Consider the following 19253-nt stretch of genomic DNA (forward strand, 5'->3'; position numbering starts at 1 on the left):
GGACTGAGCGGGGGTGATGTCGCGTTTGGTTGGTTATTTTTTGGTTGGCCGAGACTTTACGATGAAGCCGAGGCTTGCTTCTTGCCCTGCTTGGGTTCGCCCTCCTCCTCCTTCTCGCCGTCGATGGGATCGTCCAGCTGATCGTCCAGCTGATCGTCCCCGTCGTCGTCCTCGCCGGCGCCCTCCAGCATGTCGCCGTAGTACCCCGGGTTGGCGATCATGCAGTCCCTGAGCGCGGCGGTCTGCGCCGCGCATTTTTCGACGAAGTCCTCCTTGGCGTCCTTGGCGGCGTCGACGCAGTCCTCCCACGCGACGAAGGTGGCCTTGCACGATCCGCCTTTCATGAACCTGCAGAAACCGCACTCCTCCTCTTCTTCCTCCTCCTCCTTGCCCTCCTTGCCCTCCTTGCCCTCCTCGCCCTCCGCCCCGTCCTTCCCATCCTCCTTCTTCCCATCCTCCTTCTTCGCGTCATCCTTCTTCGCCTCGCGCGCCGCGCCACCGGACTCCGACGCCGACGCCCCGGCCTCGTCCTCCCGGACGACGGCGACCGGTGCGGTATCCTCGACGCGATCTTCGCCGTCGCCGCCCCAAAGCATGGTCGTGAGCGCCCCAAACATCGCTCGTAACCGCGTCTCTCGATCTGTCGTCGTGCCGTCATCGCCACGCGGAGAGGAAACCCTGAACACACACAGCGCTGTGCCTCGCCGCGAGCTGACGGATCCGTCGGCGCCCAAAACTGGGTAAGATGCCGCCGAGTAGGATTCGACGAGCGACCATCGCGAGGGGCGCCGGGTCAGCCTGCGGCGGGGCATCGCGCGCGGGTCACGGAGGGTTACTCGCGCGGGGTTCCTCGCCGCCCGTCATGTGCGGCGCGGCGAACAGCACGGAGGACGTTCACGCGTCCACCGACGCGTCCCTTCCAGATGCGCACCCTTCCTCCGCGCCCATCCCCAAACCTTCTTCTTCGGGCGACGACGCCGACAACGCGGAGGAGCTCGAGGCGATGCTCGCGGCGTTGAGGGAGCTGCGGGGCGAGATGAAGAGCGCGATCGAGTCGCCGTTGATGCCGAATCGGCAGCAGAGGGTGCTGGAGCTGCTGCGAGATCGACCCGCGCTCGCGCACAGGTGCGGCGTCTTCCCGGACGTCACGCCCAAACTCGCCGAGAACAATCCCCCAGTCGCCGCCGAGCTCCTGCTGTGCCTCGCTCGGGACCACCCGGCGCCGTCGCACAACCTCCCGGCGCACTTCGACGCCCTAGTTGCCATGCCCACTAGTTTGCACTCCATGGAGGTGGTCAACAGGCTCGTCTCGGAGGCGTCCGAGCTGCTGCCCGACGACTTTGTTCGAGCGTACGTCGCGCAGTGCATCTCGGCGTGCCGGGATGGAGCCGGATCGACGGGGGCCGGGCCCGGCACCAGCCCCGGCGGCGAGGGCGGCGCGCTCTCGTCGGCGTCGGGTCTCTCATCGGGAACGCCCTCGCCCGGCACCGGGTCCCGCATGGTCCGCCTGGTGTGCATGTTCCTGCAGCTGCTCGTGCGCCGCGGCCGCATCAGGGGCGGGACGGACGTCGCCGCCGAGGTGTCGTCGTTTTGCGTGGAGCGCATGCGGACGAAGGAGGCGGCGGCGCTGTACCGGCTGCTGAGAGCCGCGGAGGAGAGGGAAGGGGGCGACGCGGGGGAGGGAGGGGGGTTGGGAGAGATCGGAACGCGGTGAGGGCGTCGGCGACGATGAGAGCCTGTTGTATTTGTTGTTACTTCGGCTAAAAACACCACTTCGGCTAAAATCGTTGGGAGGATTCGCGCCCTCCCGCGTCAGCAGCACTCGCATATCTCGAGCTTGATGGCGTCCTTGAGGCAGTGCTTGCTGCAGTAGTACGCCCGTCTGCACTTGTTGCACCTCACCGGCGCGCCCTTCTTCCCGCACCGGTTGCACCGCCTGTACGCAGCCTGCTCGTCCGCGAACGAGCCCCCGTTCGCAATTTTCTTGACCCTGAGCGCCGCGAACACCGCGGCGACTGCGCCGGCGACGTAGACGACCGGGTCCGGGACCCTTCTCAGTAGCTTCTCCATCTTCGAACTGGGCTCTCGCGACTCGCGCTGGAGCGTGCGCCAACCCCGTGGGGTCCGGGGCGCGTCTCGCTTGTGAAAGCAGCCCACTACCGTGAAGGCGTATCTGATGAGTTGGCGCCTCAGCACGTTTGATGACTGTGCGGCAACCCTGGACGATTTGAACGAACCCTCGCGGGGCCGGGGCAGACCCGCGAGGCACCGGCTATGGCGACGAGCACCGGGCTGAAGATCACGTTCAAGGCGGCGGCGGTCGAATCCGCCGGCGACGAACCCGCCGCCAAGAAACCCAGGCCGAGCGCGGGCGGCGGCGCGCCGTGGCACGCCCCGTCTTGGGCCGATCAGTTCAAAGCGCTCGCCCCACCGCCCCCGAGACCCGAGCGCTCGGCGCTCGTGGAGCTGCGCACGGGGGGCGCGCCGCCGCCCGCGCCCGTTCGCGATGCGCCCGCGGCCCACGCCGGCACCGGAGCGCTCGGCGTGGTCCCCGTCGCGGAGGCCACCACCATGTCCAAGAGGCCCGCGGGAGGGCACGACGAGTACCTTGACGACGTCGAGCGCGACTTCAGGGACGACCTCGCGCACTTTCTCCAGTTTCGGTCGAGGCACGACCTGTACTCGCCCATCTTCCTCGGCGTGCCCCTCCCGTTCCGCAAGGTGTTCAAGAAAGTCAGGGCGCTGGGAGGGTACGCCAAGGTGTGCGAGCAGAAGCTGTGGATGCGCGTGTGCAGGGAGGCGGCGGGGGGCAAAGATCTCAGCGGCCAGACGTCCGCATCCTTCGCGATGCGCAAAAACTACGAAAAGACGGGAATGCTCGAGTGGGAAAGGCACCTAGACGGCACGTCGTTACCGCAGGACCGCGCGCCGGACCCGGACGCCGGCAAGACGTTCGAGCCCGTGGCCCCGACCGACGTCTTACCGCCGGGGAAGAGGGTGAGGGTGCTGTGGATGGAGCCAAACGGGGAGAGCGCTTGGTACGGCGCCAACGTCAAGTCGCACGACGCGGCGTCAAAAAAGCACCACATCGCGTACGACGACGGCACCGAGGAGAGCATCGACTTTGGGGAGGAAAAGGTGGAGGCGGTGGTGGATGGAGACTAATCGACGGACGAGGAGGGAGTCAGGGTTTCATCATAGGCGGCGGGGCGGTGGGTGCGTTGGGGACGGAACGCGGGTCGATTAGTAGCGACTCTCATTCATTCATTAGGGGACGAGATTCGCAAACCATTCGGACGCCCCCGCTCGCATCCGTCGCGCGCGCTTCGTTCACCCAAAGTCACAGCGTCTCGAACTCGCCGGCTTCCAGCGTGACGTCCGTCTCGCGTCCGAATATCACCAGCTTGGCGTCCACCGCGCCGTCCCCGCGCGGTTTATCAGCCGACGTGACGTAACCCTTGAACCCCTTGAACGGACCCGCGACAACCTCGATGGACGCCGCGCCCGCCCCGGTCGCCGTCGCCGCTCCCGGGCGGATGGCGGCGTCCCTCAGCGCCATCGCCTCCTCACCAACGATGGGCTCTGCGTTTGAATCTGCCGTGGGATCCGCGCTCTTGTGCGTCTGGACGTCCCCATCGTCCGCGGCGGGGATCGTCCCCATCGCCGCCGCCTTCTCCTCCGCCTCTCTTCGCCGCTTGAGCGCCTCCGTAATCTTCGCGTGCTCCGCGTCGCTGACGACGCGGACGTCGCACATCTTCATCATCGTCTCCAGCTGCATCGCCGGCACCGGTCTCGGTCGTTCCCCCGTCTGACGCCGGGTGCTGCCGTACTTGGTCACCCCGCTGCTCGCGAACCCTTTGACGCCGTAAATCTCCTCGAGCGAGTTGAGCGTCGTCTGCGACAGCTTCATGTGCACCAACACGTACCCGGGGAACGGCAGGGTCTCGTCGCCGGGACCATCCCCCGCGGGAGGCACCGATCGGAGCAAATCGATCCGCGTCTTGCCCTCCGCGTCGCTCCGAGCGACGCAGAAATCATCGTTCGGCACCCGCGGGACCCACGTCGTGATCGGTTCGCCCTCCGTCTTTTCCGTCCTGGCGATGGCGTCGATCTTGTCCGCCGCCTGTTGCTCGCGCCCCTCCGGCACCTCGCACATGTACCACCCCACGTCGTTCATCGCGCCCTGGAAGTCCGCCTGCCGGTCCAGATCGCGCCTGGCGACGTTGAGCTTCGTCTTACGCGTCGCGTCCTCGCGCGGGTTGGCCATCGAGTACCTCGCGTTTTCCCTCGCCGAATCGTCGGCGGCGTCGACGCCCAAACCGACGCCGACGTCGCCGAGGACGTCCGGGTCGAGCGCGACGTCCGCGATGTCCGCGAGCTTCGCCGCCCTCGAGCGACGGCCGTTGGTAACCCCCGACGCCCTGGCGCCCTGCGCGCCCGCGACGGCCCTTCGCCTCGTCGCCGCGAGCTTCTTCGCCGTCTTATCGGAGACTTGCTCGTAGACGCCGACTCTCGCGCGTCTGGCGTCGCGTCGCGCCGCCGCCGCCGCGCGCTCCTCGGAGACGGCCTTCACCTTACTCATCGTTCGCGTTCGCATCGCGGCGACGACGTCCTCCCCGGCGGCCTGGGTCGGCAGGGGAAGGGGCGGATCACGAGTGAGTAGATGGCTCTCGAATGAATGAATGAATGAATGATGGGAAAAAGCGCCGGATTAAAAGGCGACGGGCAGGGTTTGCGTCGACGGCGTTGGCGGGTCGGGGTGAAGCGCGCGCACCGTCAGGGAGTAACACTCCACGAGTCGTTCCACGATCTGGTCCTTCTTCCCCGCGATGGCCACGCCGAAATGCTTGAGCTCGTCCTTGATCTCCTTGGCCGACAGCGCATCCACCCCCGCGCGCACCGCGTCGGCGTCGCCGGCGATGTCGAGGAACCTCGGCGCGAGAGGCGTCCCATCCACCGGCGCCCCGTCCGCTCCGTCGTCGCGAGGCGCGTCCGACGACTCGGTCGCCCGGGCGGCGGCGGCGGCGGCGGCGGCGCGGGCGTTTGGCCGACGCGAGAGCGGCGCGAGGCGAGCGCGCGTGAGCGCACAGCGAGCCCGTCCCACGCGCGGGGGCGCCCCGCATTTATCGTCGTCGAAGCCTCGGAGGTGTCCCGCCGACGGCCGCGATGGGATTGGCACGCGCGCCAGGGCCGCGACGGCGACCGGCGCTGCCATGTGCGGGCGGGTAGCGCGCGTTCGTTCGTTCGTTTGACGCTTCCGCGAAGAAGCCAGTCACGCGATGGACGCGTGCGCACCGACGCGGGGTGTTGTGCGGCTCGACGTCGGCGGGGGCCGGCTGGGAGGAAACGCCGAGGGAAAAGTTTCCGCCTCGCTTTTTTTTTCCACGCCGCAACCCAAACCAGCACCGCGCGCCAGCGCGTGGCGAGCACGCGAAAGCGCGAGGCCACTTCTCGTCAATTGACCGAGGGACCGTTGAAGCTGACCGTTGAAGCCGCGGGTCGGAGCGGGACGCTTTCAATTTCCCTTTCAATTTTTTGGCAATTTTTTGGCATCGATCCGACCGACGCGTCCCTTTGCTCCTCGAAACGTTCCTATTCGGGGTTTCTGATTGGTCGATGTGGGACGGAAAAGCAAGGGTCAATTGACTCCTAAAAAAATATCTTAACGAATCCAACGTGGCCGCGAAATGACGACCTGTCATTGGCCGATCCGGTATTTGCCCACGTAGATTTTTCTCGAAGGGACACCATTTCTGAATATTCCACCTTTTTCAGAGGAAGGTTCTTCCTCCAACGCGCCACGCGACGGTCACTTTCCCCGGCGCACCGCACGCGACGGCGTCCGAGTGCGAAAGGCGCGTCGCCGCGAGCGTTCGTGACGAGCCACCTCGACGCGTTCGCCCTCCCGAGCGACTCGGCACCCAACACCGGGCGGGTACGCGAGCGCCAATCGACCGGCACCGCGTCGGTCGTGACGAAGGAGAGGGAAAAATCTTCGGTCGAGTCCGCGCCTCGCCTTCGAACGCGCGCGAGAGCGGGATGAAGGTGATGCGAGACTTACCGAGAGCGTTCGGCATGAGCCCCCCGAGGGTTCGGCTGCAGACGCCCGGCACTCCGGATCATTCGAGCGAGCAGTGGCGCGACGAGGCGACCGCCCTCCCGCCGCGGCCATTCGACGGTGTGCCTCCCGCCGACCACCCCGCTTCGCTCGGTTTCGATCTGCTCTTCGACACCATCGACGACCAGACTCCGAACGAGAGCGGGCCGATGCCGATGCTACTGGAGGAGGACTCGGGGACATCCTCCTCCGACGACGGCCACGATGTGCACGCCCAATACGTCAGGTGAGAGCCCGCGCGCCGAGGCCGCGGCCACCCCTCCGTTTTCCAACCTAGCCAGAGACCCGAGGGCCAGATTCTCCCCGGATTCCTGTGTGGATTCCCTCGCCTCCCGTTTGGCCACAGATCGATCGTCCGACGCAAATTTGTGACTGCGGATCCATACGAAGAAGTGGATCACGCGCGGATGGAATATCTGCCAGCGTGTTCTTCCTTTTTTCGAAATGGCGGCTGGCAGAAATATCTTTTTGCCAACGAGCATCCGGTCACCTTTTTTTCCACCTTTTTTTCGGCCCTGCCAAACCGCGCGTGATGGAATATTCGTGAATATTCTGAACAAGAGTCACTTACCCCCGATACCCCCGTCCTCCCCCCGTTCGATCCAGGCACCTGCGCAACCTGACCAAACACGCGACGGACGCCGAGGCCGACACCTATAAGCGCCTCGCCGCCGCGTGCGCCGCCGTCGGACCCGGCGAGGTTGGCGATTTCGCCCACGCCGACGCCCTCCGCGCCGCCTTCAACGCCGTCGACGTAACCGATGCCGCAACCAACGCGCCACCAACCAAGCCCGCGAAGAAGTCCTCGAAGAAGTCCTCCGAGAAGTCCGAGAAGAGCGGCGGGTTCACGGGCGGCGACGGCGCGTCGTCGTCGTCCGACGCGTTCGTGGCGACCACCCCCGGCGCGGCGGGCCACGCCGCGCTGCTCAACCTGAGGCACTCGTTCCTATGGGTCAAGACGGACCAAAATGAGGCTGGAACGAAGGATGACGATGGGGCTGGAACGAAGGATGATGCGCCCGTCGACGACGACGACAACCGCCCCCGCGCGTCCGCCACGGCGACGCCCATGAAGCGCGACGTCGCGACGGAGACCGGCGTGATGGTCATGGAGCCCTACCTCCGCGCGCACTTTGTCATCTCGCGACCCACCGAGCGGTACCAGCGGCTGTTGGACACCCTGCCGCCGCACTTCGTCGGCGCGCACGAGCGACTGGCGCGGCTGGTGGACTTCATGTCCGAGCAGATGCTCGCGAGCTTCAAGGAGCGCGGGATGCCGGTGCCGCCGTGGAGGCAGAACAAGAGCATCCTGTCCAAGTGGTTCCTGCCCACGGCCAAGTCGATTTCGCAGCCCAACACGCCCGCGGGGTCGCCGCCGATGTCAAAGGGGCGATCCACCGGCCGGCGGGCCAGCGTCAACTTCGACGTCGTCGGGGGACGCGGGGTTTTCTTCGGGGTTGGGTACGGGACGCAGGAGCTCCCGTATGAATCATCGCGGGGGGTCGAAGGTAAGGTGGCGATGGGATCGCTGTCCTCTTCCGTGCGCCTGCTGCGAGACGCAATGATGGCGTGATTTTCGCGCGAGGGTTGGGAGATAAAAAAAAACAAACGGGTGGGGGGGGGGTTTCACCAATCCGGCGAGAGCTATTACGCTCGCCGTCCGGCGCCGGTCGCGCGCCGATGTATTCTTTCTCAGGACGAGCTCGTCACTCGTCGCTGTACGCCTATTACGCTGTGCATGCTTGCTACTGATGACATTAGACTGCCTAGAAAAATGCCCCGCCGGGGCGAAAAAATACTACAACTAACACTTAGAAAAGACACCATCATACACCGACACCGCAGGTCTCAATCCCTCATCTCGAGCGCCGCGACCGCATCGATCTCCGCGAGCACCTCCTTGTTCACGTACGGTGACAGGATCCACGTCGCCACGATCGTCGTGAGCGCCTCGCGGCTCAGCGCCAGCCTCTCCTCCCCGTCGGACCCGTCATCGTTACCGTCGTCGCGACTCGTCGCAACCTTCGCCCTCAGCGCCGCTAACGCCGGGTCGCTCTCCTCCAGCGCCCGTATCGTCTCCTCCAGCAGCGCCGCCTTGGCCTCGCAGTCGCGACGTATCATGCCGATCGCGGCGGAGAGCAGATCGATCATGTCCCCCGCGCGGAGCGATCCGAACAGGGGATGCCCCTCGCGTCGGTCGCGGTCGTCGCCGGCACCCTCAGATTGATTGGACCACGCCTCGACCCGCGTCCTCGCCTCCTCCACGACTCGTTCGCACTGCCCGATGGCGTCGAACACCGCCGCGCATCCCGCCGCGTGCACCGCCTTGAGCTCCCTCAGCTGCCCGGCCGAGCTCTCCCGTCTGCGCGCCCGCAGCGCCCGCTCCAGGCCCGGGATGGAGGAGAGTCGTTCGGGCAGGGGATTGGACGCGCCGACGTCGCCGACGATGGCGCCGTTGGCGGCGTCGGTGAGCGCGTTCCTGGCGTCGTCCGTCCACACCACCCAGCACTTCTTGGCGTCCGCGTAGCGGTTGAACCCGCCGCGGACGAGCTTGCGGAGGTCCGTCTGGTACCTCCGCAGCGCCGTCGCCGGGCTCTCCGCCATCGCGCGAGTCTCAGTGATGAATCCCTACAAAACCGTCAGCGGCGAACAACTCGTAACAACGCCATTTTCCACGGCGTCGACCGTCGTCGGTGCGGGGGCGCGGGAGGTCATGGGGCACCCCGCGCCCGATCCCGTGGTGCTCCGCGGGCACGGCGCGGATGTTCAGAGCGTGTCCTTCGCGGTGGTGGACGGCGTGCCGTGCGTCCTCTCCGGGTACGCGCCCCGCTCCCTCCGAACCCATCGTGCACGGCTCCACCCACCGCCCTCGGCCCCGATCGGCGTCTTCCCCTAACCCCCCCCCTTCCCCCGACCCCCGCCCCCCCCGATATCCTACCCAGAGACGGCAACGGCGACGTGGTGGCGTGGGACGTGCGCGCGAGGCGCCCGCTGTGGCGCCTACCCGCGCACACGCCATTCTCCGGCGCGCTCCACGCGGAACTCGCGCCGGGCTCGTCCGCGCGCGTGCTCACGCAAGGGCGCGACGGCACCCTCAAGTGCTGGCGAACCTCCGGCGGCGGCGACGGCGGCGATCCGCCGACGCCCCCGCGCGCCCCGCCGAGCTGGACCCTATCCTCCGGATCCTACCACTACTGCAAGTTCGCGACGAGGCAGTCGGCCGGGGACGACGGGACGGGAGCGCTCGTCGCCGTCGCCGGAGAGACGCAGTCCGCCCTGGACGTCTGCGAGATGCCGTCGCTCAGCGATGACGACGATGACGACGCGGATGCGGATGCGGACACCCCGCGGATGGGTGCCCCGCGGCGGATCGCGTCTCTCATCGCCGCCGCGGACCGCGAACACGCGTCCGCGCCATCCCGCGTCTCACCGCAAAATCCGTCGTCGTCGGAATCCCGCGACAGGCTCGGCGTCGTCATGGCCGTCGCGTTCCTCCCGACGCGCGGCGGACGCGTCGCCCTCCTCGCCGCGCACGAGGAGGGAACCGTGTGCCTCTGGCATCTCGGCGACCGACGCGCGTGTGATGAGCCAACAAACGAGCGGATCGATGAGCCGCTGTGGCGAACGCGGGCGCACGGCGACGCGGCGACGTGTTTGGCGGCGGACGAGAGAGGCGACGGGTTCGTCTCGGGGGGCGCGGACGGCGCGTGCGTTCGATTCCGCGTCGCGTGGGGCGACGACGACGTGGCTAGCGGCGACGGCACCCAAGTGGGCACCCAAGTGGGCACCCAAGTGGGCACCCGGGTGACGGTCGAGACGGTTCGTACCCACGGTCCGTTTGCTCCGAGAAATCCAAACGTCGACGCCGCCGGTGACGTCCGCGCGCTCAGAGGCGTCGCCGCCGTCGCCGTCCGCGACGACCAAAAGATCTTCGCCGCCGGGTACTGGGACGGTCGCGTGCGACTGTTCGAGTACGGCGCGAGGTCTTTAGGGCGTAAATTGGCGAGTCTCGGGTACCACGAGCACGCGGCGACGTGCGTAGCTTTCGCTCCGACTCATTCACTGAGGGGAGTTTTATGGGCGGGGCACGCGGGTTGGTTGGCGTCGGGGAGCAGGGACGGGACCGTGGCGATGTGGGCGGTGTACCCGCCGAAGGAGACGCCGGCGAAGGGGGGCGAGGGAGACGGAGACGACGGGTGATTTAGGGGAGAGGGCGTAACTTTTATAGACTACGAAGTCGTCTTAGTCCTAAGCTCTCGGCGGATGGTTTTCGCGAGTGTATCGGCGCGTCGGAGTCTCGGGCCGAGGCGCGGTGAGGGACGAACCGGTCGGCGTTTGCGATGAAGTGCTATAAACTCCGTTTGGCCTTTGCCGCGCGACACTGCTTGCACTTAGAGCGCTCACGGCCGTGCTCGCAGATTTGAGACCCACCGCACTCCTTGCACCGATAACGCTGACGACCGTGCTCGCAGAATGCGCCCCCACCGCACTCCTTGCAGTAAGAGCGCTCACGACCGTGCGGACAAGCGCTGCACACCTTGCATTGCGACCGGTACTTCACCCCGTGCTCGCATGGCCCCTTCGTGCTATGGGCTCTCTTCCGCTTCGTCCCCTTGCTCGGCGCGCCCTCCGCCACCCCCACCTCGACGTCCACATCCGGGAGCGGCCCACTCACGTTCGGCCGCCAAATCGCTGGCATCCAACCCCGCGCCCCGTCCAAGTGCCCCGGACCGTAGACAGCGCAAGGACGACCCGGTTCGCGATTCTTCGTCACACCTCATCATCAAGCTCCCAAAAGGTTTGATGACGACGACGTGGCGAGGGGTCTATCCATTGCGTCGCGCGTCTCGGGGACATGTCGGCCGCGTCGAGGGCGTGCCGCGCGGCTCCCGCGCTGCTCCGCCTCGCATCCTCGTCCCACGAACCCCGACGAGCCCGCATCGTCGCGCGCGCCGCCAAGGGCGCCGCCAAGCGCGACGCCTCCTCCGGCCTGCTCTCGGGCGTCCACCCCGAGTCAATCGCCGCGGTGAGCGCCATCGCGGAGCGCGCGCAGGCGGCGAGCGACCGATGGGGGACCGAGGTGACCGAGTTCCTCGACCCGGCGCTCGCCGCGGACGCGCGCGTGGTGATAGACCGCATGGCGGACTGCGAGGCGCGGCCGTGGGGGGGCTACGACCGCGCCGAGCGCGTGAGGTTGGTCATTGGACGACGCGAAGTGCTCGACGGCGACGGCGACGACTCGTTCGCGGCGCTCACCGACGCCACGAACGGATGCGTCGCGCTGCTCCAGGTCAGCGGCAACTTCATGTTCGACGCCGCGGATCACAGGGACTTTCTCGGCGCCGCGTTGGGCGCGGGCATCGAGCGCGACAGGCTGGGCGACATCCTGGTGCAGGGCGAGCGGGGCGCGCAGATCCTCGCGACGCGGCCCATGGCAGCTTTTCTCTCCTCCGCGATGACGAGCGTCCGCAAGGTGCCCGTCGCCACTTCGATCGCGCCGCTGACGGACCTGAGGGTTCCACCGCCCAGGGTCGACACCTTCGCCAGCGTGGAGAAGAGCATGCGGCTGGACGCGGTGGCATCCGCTGGGTTTCGCATGTCGAGGAGCAAGATGAGCGATTTGATCGCGGCGGGCGCGGTCAAGGTGAACTGGAGGGAGGGCGCCAAGCCCAAGACGGAGTGCAAGAGCGGGGACGTGATCTCGTTGCGGGGTAAGGGGCGGGTCGAGGTCGGGGAGGTGACGACGACGAAGAAAGGGAGCTTCAACGTTCAGCTCACGAGGTACCTGTAGCGACTGATTTTTCCGTAAACACCCGGTACTGGTACGTAACGTCACCACCTTCCTGTCTGGACCGAGAGTGACGTGAAAAACAGCACGAGTGCCGTAGGGTTTCATCGAGTCGCGCGCGCGCGGAACGAGGCGCGCTCGTGCATCCGCGAGGAACATCACCGCGTCGTTCGTGTCCTCACGACGTTCCCTCGGAACCCGGCACGTCGCACCGCCGCCGCGGGCCCGAACACACCCCGCGCGCGGCCTCGAAAGGACCTTTGTTAACGCGCCCCGGCGACGGGCGCTGCGCTTTGGATTTATAGATTTGGCTTTGGACTCGCGTGCTCCGTCGCCATGCCGAACCCTTCCGTGGTGCTGGCGACGGCGGGTTACGACCACACGGTCCGGTTCTGGGAGGCCACCCGCGGCGTCTGCTACCGCACGCTGCAGTACGCGGACTCGCAGGTGAACAAGCTGGAGATCACCCCCGACAAGCGCTACCTCGCCGCGGCGGGTAATCCGCACATCCGGCTCTTCGAGGTCAACACGCAGAACCTGCAGCCGGTCACCTCGTACGACGGGCACCAGGGCAACGTCACCGCGGTGGGGTTCGAACGCGACGGCCGGTGGATGTACAGCGGCAGCGACGACGGCACGGTGAAGATATGGGACCTTCGCGCGGGTGGCTACCAGCGCGAGTACGAGAGCCGAGGCGCGGTGACGTGCTGCGTCCTCCACCCCAACGGCACCGAGCTCATCAGCGGCGACCAGAACGGCAACGTGCGGGTCTGGGACCTCACGCAGAACGCGTGCTCGTGCGAGCTCGTCCCGGAGGTTGGCACCGCGGTGCGGAGCGTGAGCATCGCGGGGGACGGATCGTTAGTCGTCGCTGCGAATTCTTCGGGGACGTGTTACGTGTGGAAGCTGCAGCGGGGCGCCAAGACCACCGCGCACTTCGAGCCCCTTCACAAGCTTCAGGCGCACAACGCGTACGTCCTCAAGTGCCTCCTGTCTCCCGACTGCCGTCTGTTGGCCACGACGTCGAGCGATAAGACGGTCAAGCTGTGGAACCTCGACGGGTTCAAGTTGGAGCGGACGCTGGAGGGGCACCAGCGGTGGGTGTGGGACTGCGTCTTCTCGGTGGACGCGGCGTACTTGGTCACGGCGAGTTCGGACACGAGCGCGAGGCTGTGGGATTGCGCGAGCGGCGAGGCGATCAGGATATACAGCGGGCACCACAAGGCGGCGGTGTGCTGCGCGCTGAACGACTCGGCGGTGGACGCGTGAAGAGTTGAGTGTTAGCAAACTTTCGTAGAGTTTGCGCCGACGAGGGGACGAGAGGTTCGCGGTTCGTTCGGCGCGATTGACCTTTTTAGACTGATGATGGACACGTGTAAGATTAAGATTAGGACATACACGAGACACGTGAAGGACTGACGAAAACGCCAGGCGGAACTCGCGGCACTCTTTCACGCGCAGCCGCGTCGTTCCCCGAGGCGGCACTCGCGCGCGCTCTCTCGCACGATGTCCGCCCCGGGCGGCGCGTCGTGCCTGTCCTTCGGCCGTCGCGCTCCCCCCCCCGCCGCCGCCGCTCCCGCGGGCGACCGCGATCCGCCTCGACCGTCCCCATCCCTCGCCGCCTCCTCCGCCTCCTCCTGCGCGGACGGGGCTCCCAAACCGCGGACGGCCGGCCTCGAAGCGGACGACGACAAGAGGGCGGACGGGAACGGCGACGACGCCGAGCTTCGCGAGATCCTCGCGCTCGCGGGCATCAAACTCGACGACGAACCGAGGGACCTGTTCGCCCCCGATGTCCTCCGGCGCGTCGGAGAGGACGCCGCCGCGCCGGTGGACCCGCGCGTCGCCTCCGCGGTCGACGCCCTCCACCGGCGTTGCTTCCCCGAGGGCGAAGACGGGGCGCCGCCCTCGTGGTGGCGACCGGGGTGGGGCGACGACGTCTTCCCGCCGAACGACCCGCCGAGCTCCGTCGATCCCGCGAACGGCGAGGAGACGGCCGGCGAGACGAACGGAACGCGAGACGGAACACGCGTGCCCTTCGAGGACGACGACCCGGCGGACGACTGGCACAAGCGCGTCGGCGCAGCGTTGCGCGACCTGGCCGCCCTCAACGACTCCCACCGAGCCGAACCCTCCGCCTCTCCCCCCGCCTCCGCCTCACCCCAAGCCTCCACCGCCACGGGGCGCGACCTGGACCGGATGCTCGGCGCGTGCAAGGTGGTCCTCGCGTGGTACGCTGGCGTCCTCGACGAAGGACACAGCTGTGTGCCGACGCCGCCGCTGGGCACGCACGTCATACGCCGGCGATCCATCGGAGACACCGACGATTTGGACGACGCGCACAGAGCCCACATGGCGAACCTGGCGTCGACGTGGAAACCCGGCGATCCGCAACCCTTCTCCCCGGGTTTGCCCACGTCGCTGTACATCCAGGACCAGTGCTCGTACCACTACGACCGTGTTCGAACCGCGGATCACTTCCTCGACGGTGCGTTTATTTTAATCTTTGTATGGGCAATTTGACAGACTGACGTTTTTTTTGGTTTTTTGGTTTTTTTTAATTCACAGGGACGAAGCAGCGGGTGCGAGCCAGCGTGAAGGTTGTCATCGCGCCGCGGGTGACGTCGGGTGGGGCGACGAACGTGGTGGTGGACCTGTCAAACGCGCCGCCGCCGATGCCGCCGCCGCGCCCTCGCGTGGGCCTCCAGCCCAAGTCGTTCTTCGACGATCCGAGCGATCCGGACTGGTGCAGGGATTGCGTGTGCTTCGTCGAACTGGGCGGCGCGTCCGGGCACCCCGATTTCCTCAGGCGTCTCAGGGGCAAGGGCGCCAACCCGAGCGTTCAGGAGTCGGGAACGGAGACGGAAGTGTACGAGTTCACCCCCCCCGGCGTGCTGGTCGGGGATTTCCTGAGGGGACCCGACGACTGCCAAGCGGTGCCGTGGGGCCGATGTACAGTCGAGTGCAAGTCCACCGGTTTGCGCGCGACGCTCGACTGCGGCGTCGGGGAGGCCGAGTACATCCGCGTGGGCGCCGTGTCCGGGGCGATCAAACGGGACGGAACCAACGTCGCGATGGTCCTCGGCAACCTTCGAGGCGTGGGCTTCCACGTGGCGCGTCTCGATTCGCCCCCCGGTACCGACGCGCCCCCCCCGACCGTCGCCGAGGTGATTCCACCCGACCCGACCAAGGCTGGCGAGATCCCGCGGGGTTTCCGCGGGCTCTACGTCCCGGGAGGGTACGCCAACCGAAGGCTGTGGCACGCGTGCGCCGACGCCGCCAGGCGTAACGTGGACTGGGACGTGGAGCACGAGGGCGATGTGGACCAACGCATTCACGCGTACGCTTTGTTTCAGATGAAGCAGCACTGGCAGAGGCTCGAGGCGGCGAAGGTGCCGCTGTTTTTGAGTACCGGGATCAAGGGACGGGAGATGCGGTACGAGTTCGCGTGCGTCGTGGCGGACTCGCCGGGGCCCGATCAGGAGCCGCCGCTGCCGAGGTTTTGGGAGGACAGGAAGGCGCCGCCGCTGGTGGACCCGGAGCCCGACGGACTCTTCAATCACCCCGCCGCCGCACCCAAAGGGTGAGGCGACGGGGTGATCGGGGGGCTTTGCGCCACTTGTTTATTTGTTTGAGCCTGTTTCGAACTTCCACGACGAATGAGCAGAAGCTGCACTTGACCGGTGTCATCTTCCATGTCATCGCCAAGTGCTGCTCTTGATCTGATGAAGATCTTCCATCTCATTCGCCGTGGACGTTTGTCTTCAACAAGTGGCGCAAGGTTTCCAGAGACTAGTTACTCTCGTCGCATTTAACGAATACCACCACGCGCGTTCCTCACAGCTCGCCGCAGTCGTCGATCACGATCTCCTTCTCCGTCTTGCCCCCACCCGAACCGAGTTCCTCGCACTTCTTCACCACCTCCTCGTACCCCTCGCAAACCTCGCCGAACACCACGTGCTTGCCGTCGAGGTGCGGCGTCTCCGTGACGGTGATGAAAAACTGCGATCCGTTCGTCCCCGGTCCCGCGTTGGCCATGGACAGTAAGCCGGGCTTGGTGTGCTTGACCCTGAAGTTCTCGTCCGCGAACTTCTCGCCGTAAATGGACTCGCCGCCGGTGCCGTTGCCGGCGGTGAAGTCGCCGCCCTGGCACATGAAGTTGGGGATGACGCGGTGGAAGGAGGAGCCCTTGTAGTGGAGGGGCTTGCCCATCTTGCCCTCGCCCTTCTCGCCGGTGCACAGCGCCCTGAAGTTCTCGCACGTCTTGGGCGTGACGTTGCCGTACAGCCCGAAGACCACGCGCCCGAGGGCCTCGCCACCGGCCGAGATGTCGAAGAAGCACTTGGAGGTGAACGTCAGGTCCGGGGGCTTGTTGTCCCGCTTGAGAAGAAACTCCCAGGAGTCCGGCACGCACTTGCGAAGGGTCACGCGCACGCATCGGCCTTTACCCGGGAAGGTGTCGATCTCCCACGTGCTGTCGTCCTCGTAGCACGTCGCGGTGAGCGGTTCGTTATCGATGTAGGGCTTCTGGCCCTTGATGCCGAGCGTCAGATTCTTCGCATCCATCTTGTACGCGATGTCCTTGCTCTTGATGGCGTCGGGGATCGGAACGTCGACGAGGACGTAGCCGATGAACCCCAAACCGTCCTGGTCCCAGTCGTGGCTCTCCATCGTGCAGAAACTCGCGCGGATCGTGCCTCGGGCGTGCCGGGCGCCTCGGTTTTCTGAAACCTTCTTTCGACGAAAAGTGACTCGACGGTTGACAGCGACAGAAGCGCGACGAATGCAGTTACGGGATAGGAAAAAATCAATCTCACGACGCGAGTAACGTCTGGGCAAATAGTGTTAACGCTCAATTTATTTGCCTTTACACACATCAATCCTTAATTAAGCCTTGGCCGCCTTGTGAGCCTCCTTCATCTCCTTGTACCGCGTGAAGCACTGCTTGGCGTCCTTCCCGGGCACCGCGGTCGCGATCATCTTCCACCGATCCGCGTCCTTCGCCGCCGCCGTCTTGGGCACCGCCTCGATCGCAGCCGCCAGGGCTTTGGTCTGGTCTTGGGACCACGCGTTTGGATCGTTCATCTTCACGTCGACGTCGGTGAAGGAATCCTTGCGTTCGGTGGCGGCGTCCTTGACCTCGGCGCTGCCCTTCTTGTCGCGGGCCGCCTGGAACTTGACGTAATCGTCGCCGGTGGGCTTGACGCCGGCCTGATGACATCGCGGGCGAGCGTCGGCGTCGTCAGTGAAGTGAAAAACAAACCAACGTGGGCGAGGAATCGAACGGGGCGCCGCCGCTTGAACGTTTCTCGATGTGAGATGAATGAATTAAAAAAGGAGCCGCCGCGCTGGCGACGAAAAGAATGAAGATCCGCGGCGAGAACGAACCGGGCACGAGTGTCGGATCGAATCAGCCGAGCAAGTCATGGGTTCGATTCGACGGGGTATTCAGAGCCCTGCCTTGTAGCGAGTCATAACCTCCTTCGCGGTTCGCGGCCTCGCGCCGTGTTCGCACACGTACTCGGCGACGCGCTCCCACCGGTCCTTCGTGCCCATGGGGAACTTCTGGTTGCACGCCTTATCGAGCAGCTTGATCTCGTCCTCGTCGTCCCAGGGAGCGGACTTTTGTTCCTCCTTGGTTTCCGCCTCGGCTCGCTTAGCGGCGGCGTCAGCCGCCGCCTTGCGCTCCTCGCTCTTCGCGCCTTCGAGCTTTGCGAGTTCGCGGGTGAGCACGGCGACGATGGCGTCCTCGTTCTCGTTGGCTTCGAGTTCGTCGTTAAGCGCCTTGATCTCGTCGCATCGTTGGACGTCGAAGGAGTTTGCCAACTCCTCGACGTCATCCTCGCCGGGGTGGCCGACCCACCCGTCGGCGCGAGCGCTCTGCTCGCGAAGCCGCGCCTTCTCCTTGCGCAACGCCTTCTTCTGCTTATCCAGCTCCTTCTTGGCGTTGGCCTTGGCGGCCTTGGCCTCCTCGGCGGCGGCGGCAGCCTTGGCAGCCTCCTCCTCGGCAGCCTTCTTCGCGGCTTCCTCCGCCTCGCGCTTACCCGCGCCCTTCGCCTTCTTCTTAGCCTCCCTAGCCTCCTTGTCCTCCATCCTCTTCTTGATGACGCGCGGGTCCTTCTCCTCGGCGCGCTCCACGAACCGCTTGATCTTGTCCGTGTCCTCCTTCTTGGACTTCTCGCGCTTCTTCTTGTTCTCCTGCTCGATCTGCCGGCGGCCCCAGCGGTCCTCGGCAGATTCGAGATCCTCCTCATCCTCGTGGGGAAACTCGCGCCACGACTTAAACTTGGCCCAAAACTCGTACATCTTGCGAACCTTCTCGTACGGCGCGTCGGGATCGGACTCGATGAACTTGGCGGCGTCGCCCTTGCCGTCGAACCAGCGGCACAGCGAGTGAAACGCGGGAATCGCCTTGTCAAAGAAATCCTCCGTCTCAAACTTCATCGGCAGCTTCGTCGGGGGAGCGTCCACGGAGTCGTACACGCGGCGCTTCTTCGCGTCGTTGAGGAGCTCGTTCGCGGTGTTGAGCGCCTTGAACCTGTCGTCCAAGCGCTCCTTCTCCTCCTCGGTGGTGTCCGGCGTGATGAGTTTATCGGGATGGAGCATGAGCGATCTGGTTCTGTACGCCACTCGGATCGCCTCGGCGTCGGCGAGGTGACGCTCGCGCCCGAGGCCCATGATGTCGTAGTGGTCCTCCCAGACCATGGTGCCGATCTTGATGTCGGGCTTGGGGCCTTTGTAGTTCGGGTCGTTCTCCTGCGCGTCGGCGTCGCTCTGGAACGACGCCACCGAGGCTTTTCGCGAGAGCCTGGCGGCGGACTGCGAGCGGTGAAGCTCTGCGCGCGCGGCGGGGGCGGGGTTGGGGTCAGTCGCGGTGGTGGTGGGGGGTTCGAGCCGGCGGCGCGGCGGGGCCGTGGGTGGGCGCCGCGTGAAGCGCGGGCGGGTCGACGTCGGGACGGAACCGGCGACGCGCACGGGGTCGTCGGGCGCGGACAGTCCGACGCCGCCGCCGGCAACTTTCCGGGGATGGAGGAAAAAAAACGTTTCGAGGAGCGCGCCGTACCTTCGCGCGACGCGAACGCGCCCGTCTTGATGAGGATCTTCTCGTGAAAGCCGCGACCCGCGGCCTCGATGTTTGACGGCATGGCATCCGCGAGGGGCGAGGCGCACTGCCCGATGACCTCGGCGCCGCCCGCGGGAACGAGCGCGGGGTCGTAGCCGATGCGAAGCCTGGTGAGCGGCTCGGAGAGCTGCTCGGCGGTGAGGACGGCCATGGTTGCGGCGGTGTCGCGAGGGGCGGCGCGGTGAAAAGTGCCTGTCGGTGGTCTTTGGTCCCTGTCGGTTAGG

The 19253-nt window shown here is 66.2% G+C and overlaps 14 protein-coding genes across 14 annotated transcripts; 7 read left to right on the forward strand and 7 right to left on the reverse strand.

Annotated features, from left to right (window-relative positions):
- Window positions 1–56: 56 nt before the first annotated feature.
- MICPUN_60467 (predicted protein) lies at window positions 57–617 on the reverse strand (the record flags this gene model as incomplete). The annotated part of the gene is made up of 1 exon (XM_002508042.1): window positions 57–617. The coding sequence occupies one exon, from the start codon at window positions 615–617 to the stop codon at window positions 57–59; it is 561 nt and encodes a 186-aa protein (XP_002508088.1).
- A 128-nt stretch (window positions 618–745) lies between these two features.
- MICPUN_52980 (predicted protein) lies at window positions 746–1714 on the forward strand (the record flags this gene model as incomplete). Its single annotated transcript, XM_002507757.1, has 1 exon — window positions 746–1714. One exon carries the CDS (start codon window positions 746–748, stop codon window positions 1712–1714), a length of 969 nt encoding a protein of 322 aa, XP_002507803.1.
- Window positions 1715–1812: 98 nt separating this feature from the next.
- On the reverse strand, window positions 1813–2070 carry MICPUN_60469 (predicted protein; the record flags this gene model as incomplete). The annotated part of the gene is made up of 1 exon (XM_002508043.1): window positions 1813–2070. The coding sequence occupies one exon, from the start codon at window positions 2068–2070 to the stop codon at window positions 1813–1815; it is 258 nt and encodes an 85-aa protein (XP_002508089.1).
- A 204-nt stretch (window positions 2071–2274) lies between these two features.
- Window positions 2275–3165, forward strand: MICPUN_60470 (predicted protein; the record flags this gene model as incomplete). The annotated part of the gene is made up of 1 exon (XM_002507758.1): window positions 2275–3165. The coding sequence occupies one exon, from the start codon at window positions 2275–2277 to the stop codon at window positions 3163–3165; it is 891 nt and encodes a 296-aa protein (XP_002507804.1).
- Window positions 3166–3340: 175 nt separating this feature from the next.
- On the reverse strand, window positions 3341–5215 carry MICPUN_60471 (predicted protein; the record flags this gene model as incomplete). Its single annotated transcript, XM_002508044.1, has 2 exons — window positions 3341–4624; window positions 4724–5215. The coding sequence occupies 2 exons, from the start codon at window positions 5213–5215 to the stop codon at window positions 3341–3343; spliced, it is 1776 nt and encodes a 591-aa protein (XP_002508090.1).
- Window positions 5216–5988: 773 nt separating this feature from the next.
- Window positions 5989–7933, forward strand: MICPUN_60472 (predicted protein). Its single transcript, XM_002507759.1, has 2 exons — window positions 5989–6344; window positions 6725–7933. Exons 1-2 carry the CDS (start codon window positions 6040–6042, stop codon window positions 7689–7691), a joined length of 1272 nt encoding a protein of 423 aa, XP_002507805.1. The 5' UTR covers window positions 5989–6039; the 3' UTR covers window positions 7692–7933.
- A 33-nt stretch (window positions 7934–7966) lies between these two features.
- Window positions 7967–8722, reverse strand: MICPUN_101737 (predicted protein; the record flags this gene model as incomplete). Its single annotated transcript, XM_002508045.1, has 1 exon — window positions 7967–8722. The coding sequence occupies one exon, from the start codon at window positions 8720–8722 to the stop codon at window positions 7967–7969; it is 756 nt and encodes a 251-aa protein (XP_002508091.1).
- A 109-nt stretch (window positions 8723–8831) lies between these two features.
- On the forward strand, window positions 8832–10318 carry MICPUN_60474 (predicted protein; the record flags this gene model as incomplete). The annotated part of the gene is made up of 2 exons (XM_002507760.1): window positions 8832–8935; window positions 9061–10318. The coding sequence occupies 2 exons, from the start codon at window positions 8832–8834 to the stop codon at window positions 10316–10318; spliced, it is 1362 nt and encodes a 453-aa protein (XP_002507806.1).
- Window positions 10319–10466: 148 nt separating this feature from the next.
- On the reverse strand, window positions 10467–10817 carry MICPUN_60475 (predicted protein; the record flags this gene model as incomplete). The annotated part of the gene is made up of 1 exon (XM_002508046.1): window positions 10467–10817. One exon carries the CDS (start codon window positions 10815–10817, stop codon window positions 10467–10469), a length of 351 nt encoding a protein of 116 aa, XP_002508092.1.
- Window positions 10818–10973: 156 nt separating this feature from the next.
- Window positions 10974–11909, forward strand: MICPUN_60476 (predicted protein; the record flags this gene model as incomplete). The annotated part of the gene is made up of 1 exon (XM_002507761.1): window positions 10974–11909. One exon carries the CDS (start codon window positions 10974–10976, stop codon window positions 11907–11909), a length of 936 nt encoding a protein of 311 aa, XP_002507807.1.
- Window positions 11910–12242: 333 nt separating this feature from the next.
- On the forward strand, window positions 12243–13175 carry MICPUN_84234 (predicted protein; the record flags this gene model as incomplete). Its single annotated transcript, XM_002507762.1, has 1 exon — window positions 12243–13175. One exon carries the CDS (start codon window positions 12243–12245, stop codon window positions 13173–13175), a length of 933 nt encoding a protein of 310 aa, XP_002507808.1.
- Window positions 13176–13412: 237 nt separating this feature from the next.
- MICPUN_60478 (predicted protein) lies at window positions 13413–15493 on the forward strand (the record flags this gene model as incomplete). Its single annotated transcript, XM_002507763.1, has 2 exons — window positions 13413–14394; window positions 14475–15493. The coding sequence occupies 2 exons, from the start codon at window positions 13413–13415 to the stop codon at window positions 15491–15493; spliced, it is 2001 nt and encodes a 666-aa protein (XP_002507809.1).
- Window positions 15494–15743: 250 nt separating this feature from the next.
- MICPUN_84408 (predicted protein) lies at window positions 15744–16472 on the reverse strand (the record flags this gene model as incomplete). Its single annotated transcript, XM_002508047.1, has 1 exon — window positions 15744–16472. One exon carries the CDS (start codon window positions 16470–16472, stop codon window positions 15744–15746), a length of 729 nt encoding a protein of 242 aa, XP_002508093.1.
- Window positions 16473–16793: 321 nt separating this feature from the next.
- Window positions 16794–19180, reverse strand: MICPUN_60480 (predicted protein; the record flags this gene model as incomplete). The annotated part of the gene is made up of 3 exons (XM_002508048.1): window positions 16794–17117; window positions 17385–18744; window positions 18972–19180. The coding sequence occupies 3 exons, from the start codon at window positions 19178–19180 to the stop codon at window positions 16794–16796; spliced, it is 1893 nt and encodes a 630-aa protein (XP_002508094.1).
- Between the last annotated feature and the right edge of the window lie 73 nt (window positions 19181–19253).

The sequence above is a fragment of the Micromonas commoda genome, chromosome 8 (genome assembly GCF_000090985.2).
Source record: "Micromonas commoda chromosome 8, complete sequence".
NCBI lineage: Eukaryota > Viridiplantae > Chlorophyta > Mamiellophyceae > Mamiellales > Mamiellaceae > Micromonas > Micromonas commoda.

Coding starts and splice junctions, on each gene's coding strand:
- MICPUN_60472 (XM_002507759.1), top strand. CDS start 6,040: ATGAAGGTGATGCGAGACTTACCGAGAGCGTTCGGCATGAGCCCCCCG. Junction 6,345..6,724: donor GTGCACGCCCAATACGTCAG/GTGAGAGCCCGC, acceptor CGTTCGATCCAG/GCACCTGCGCAACCTGACCA.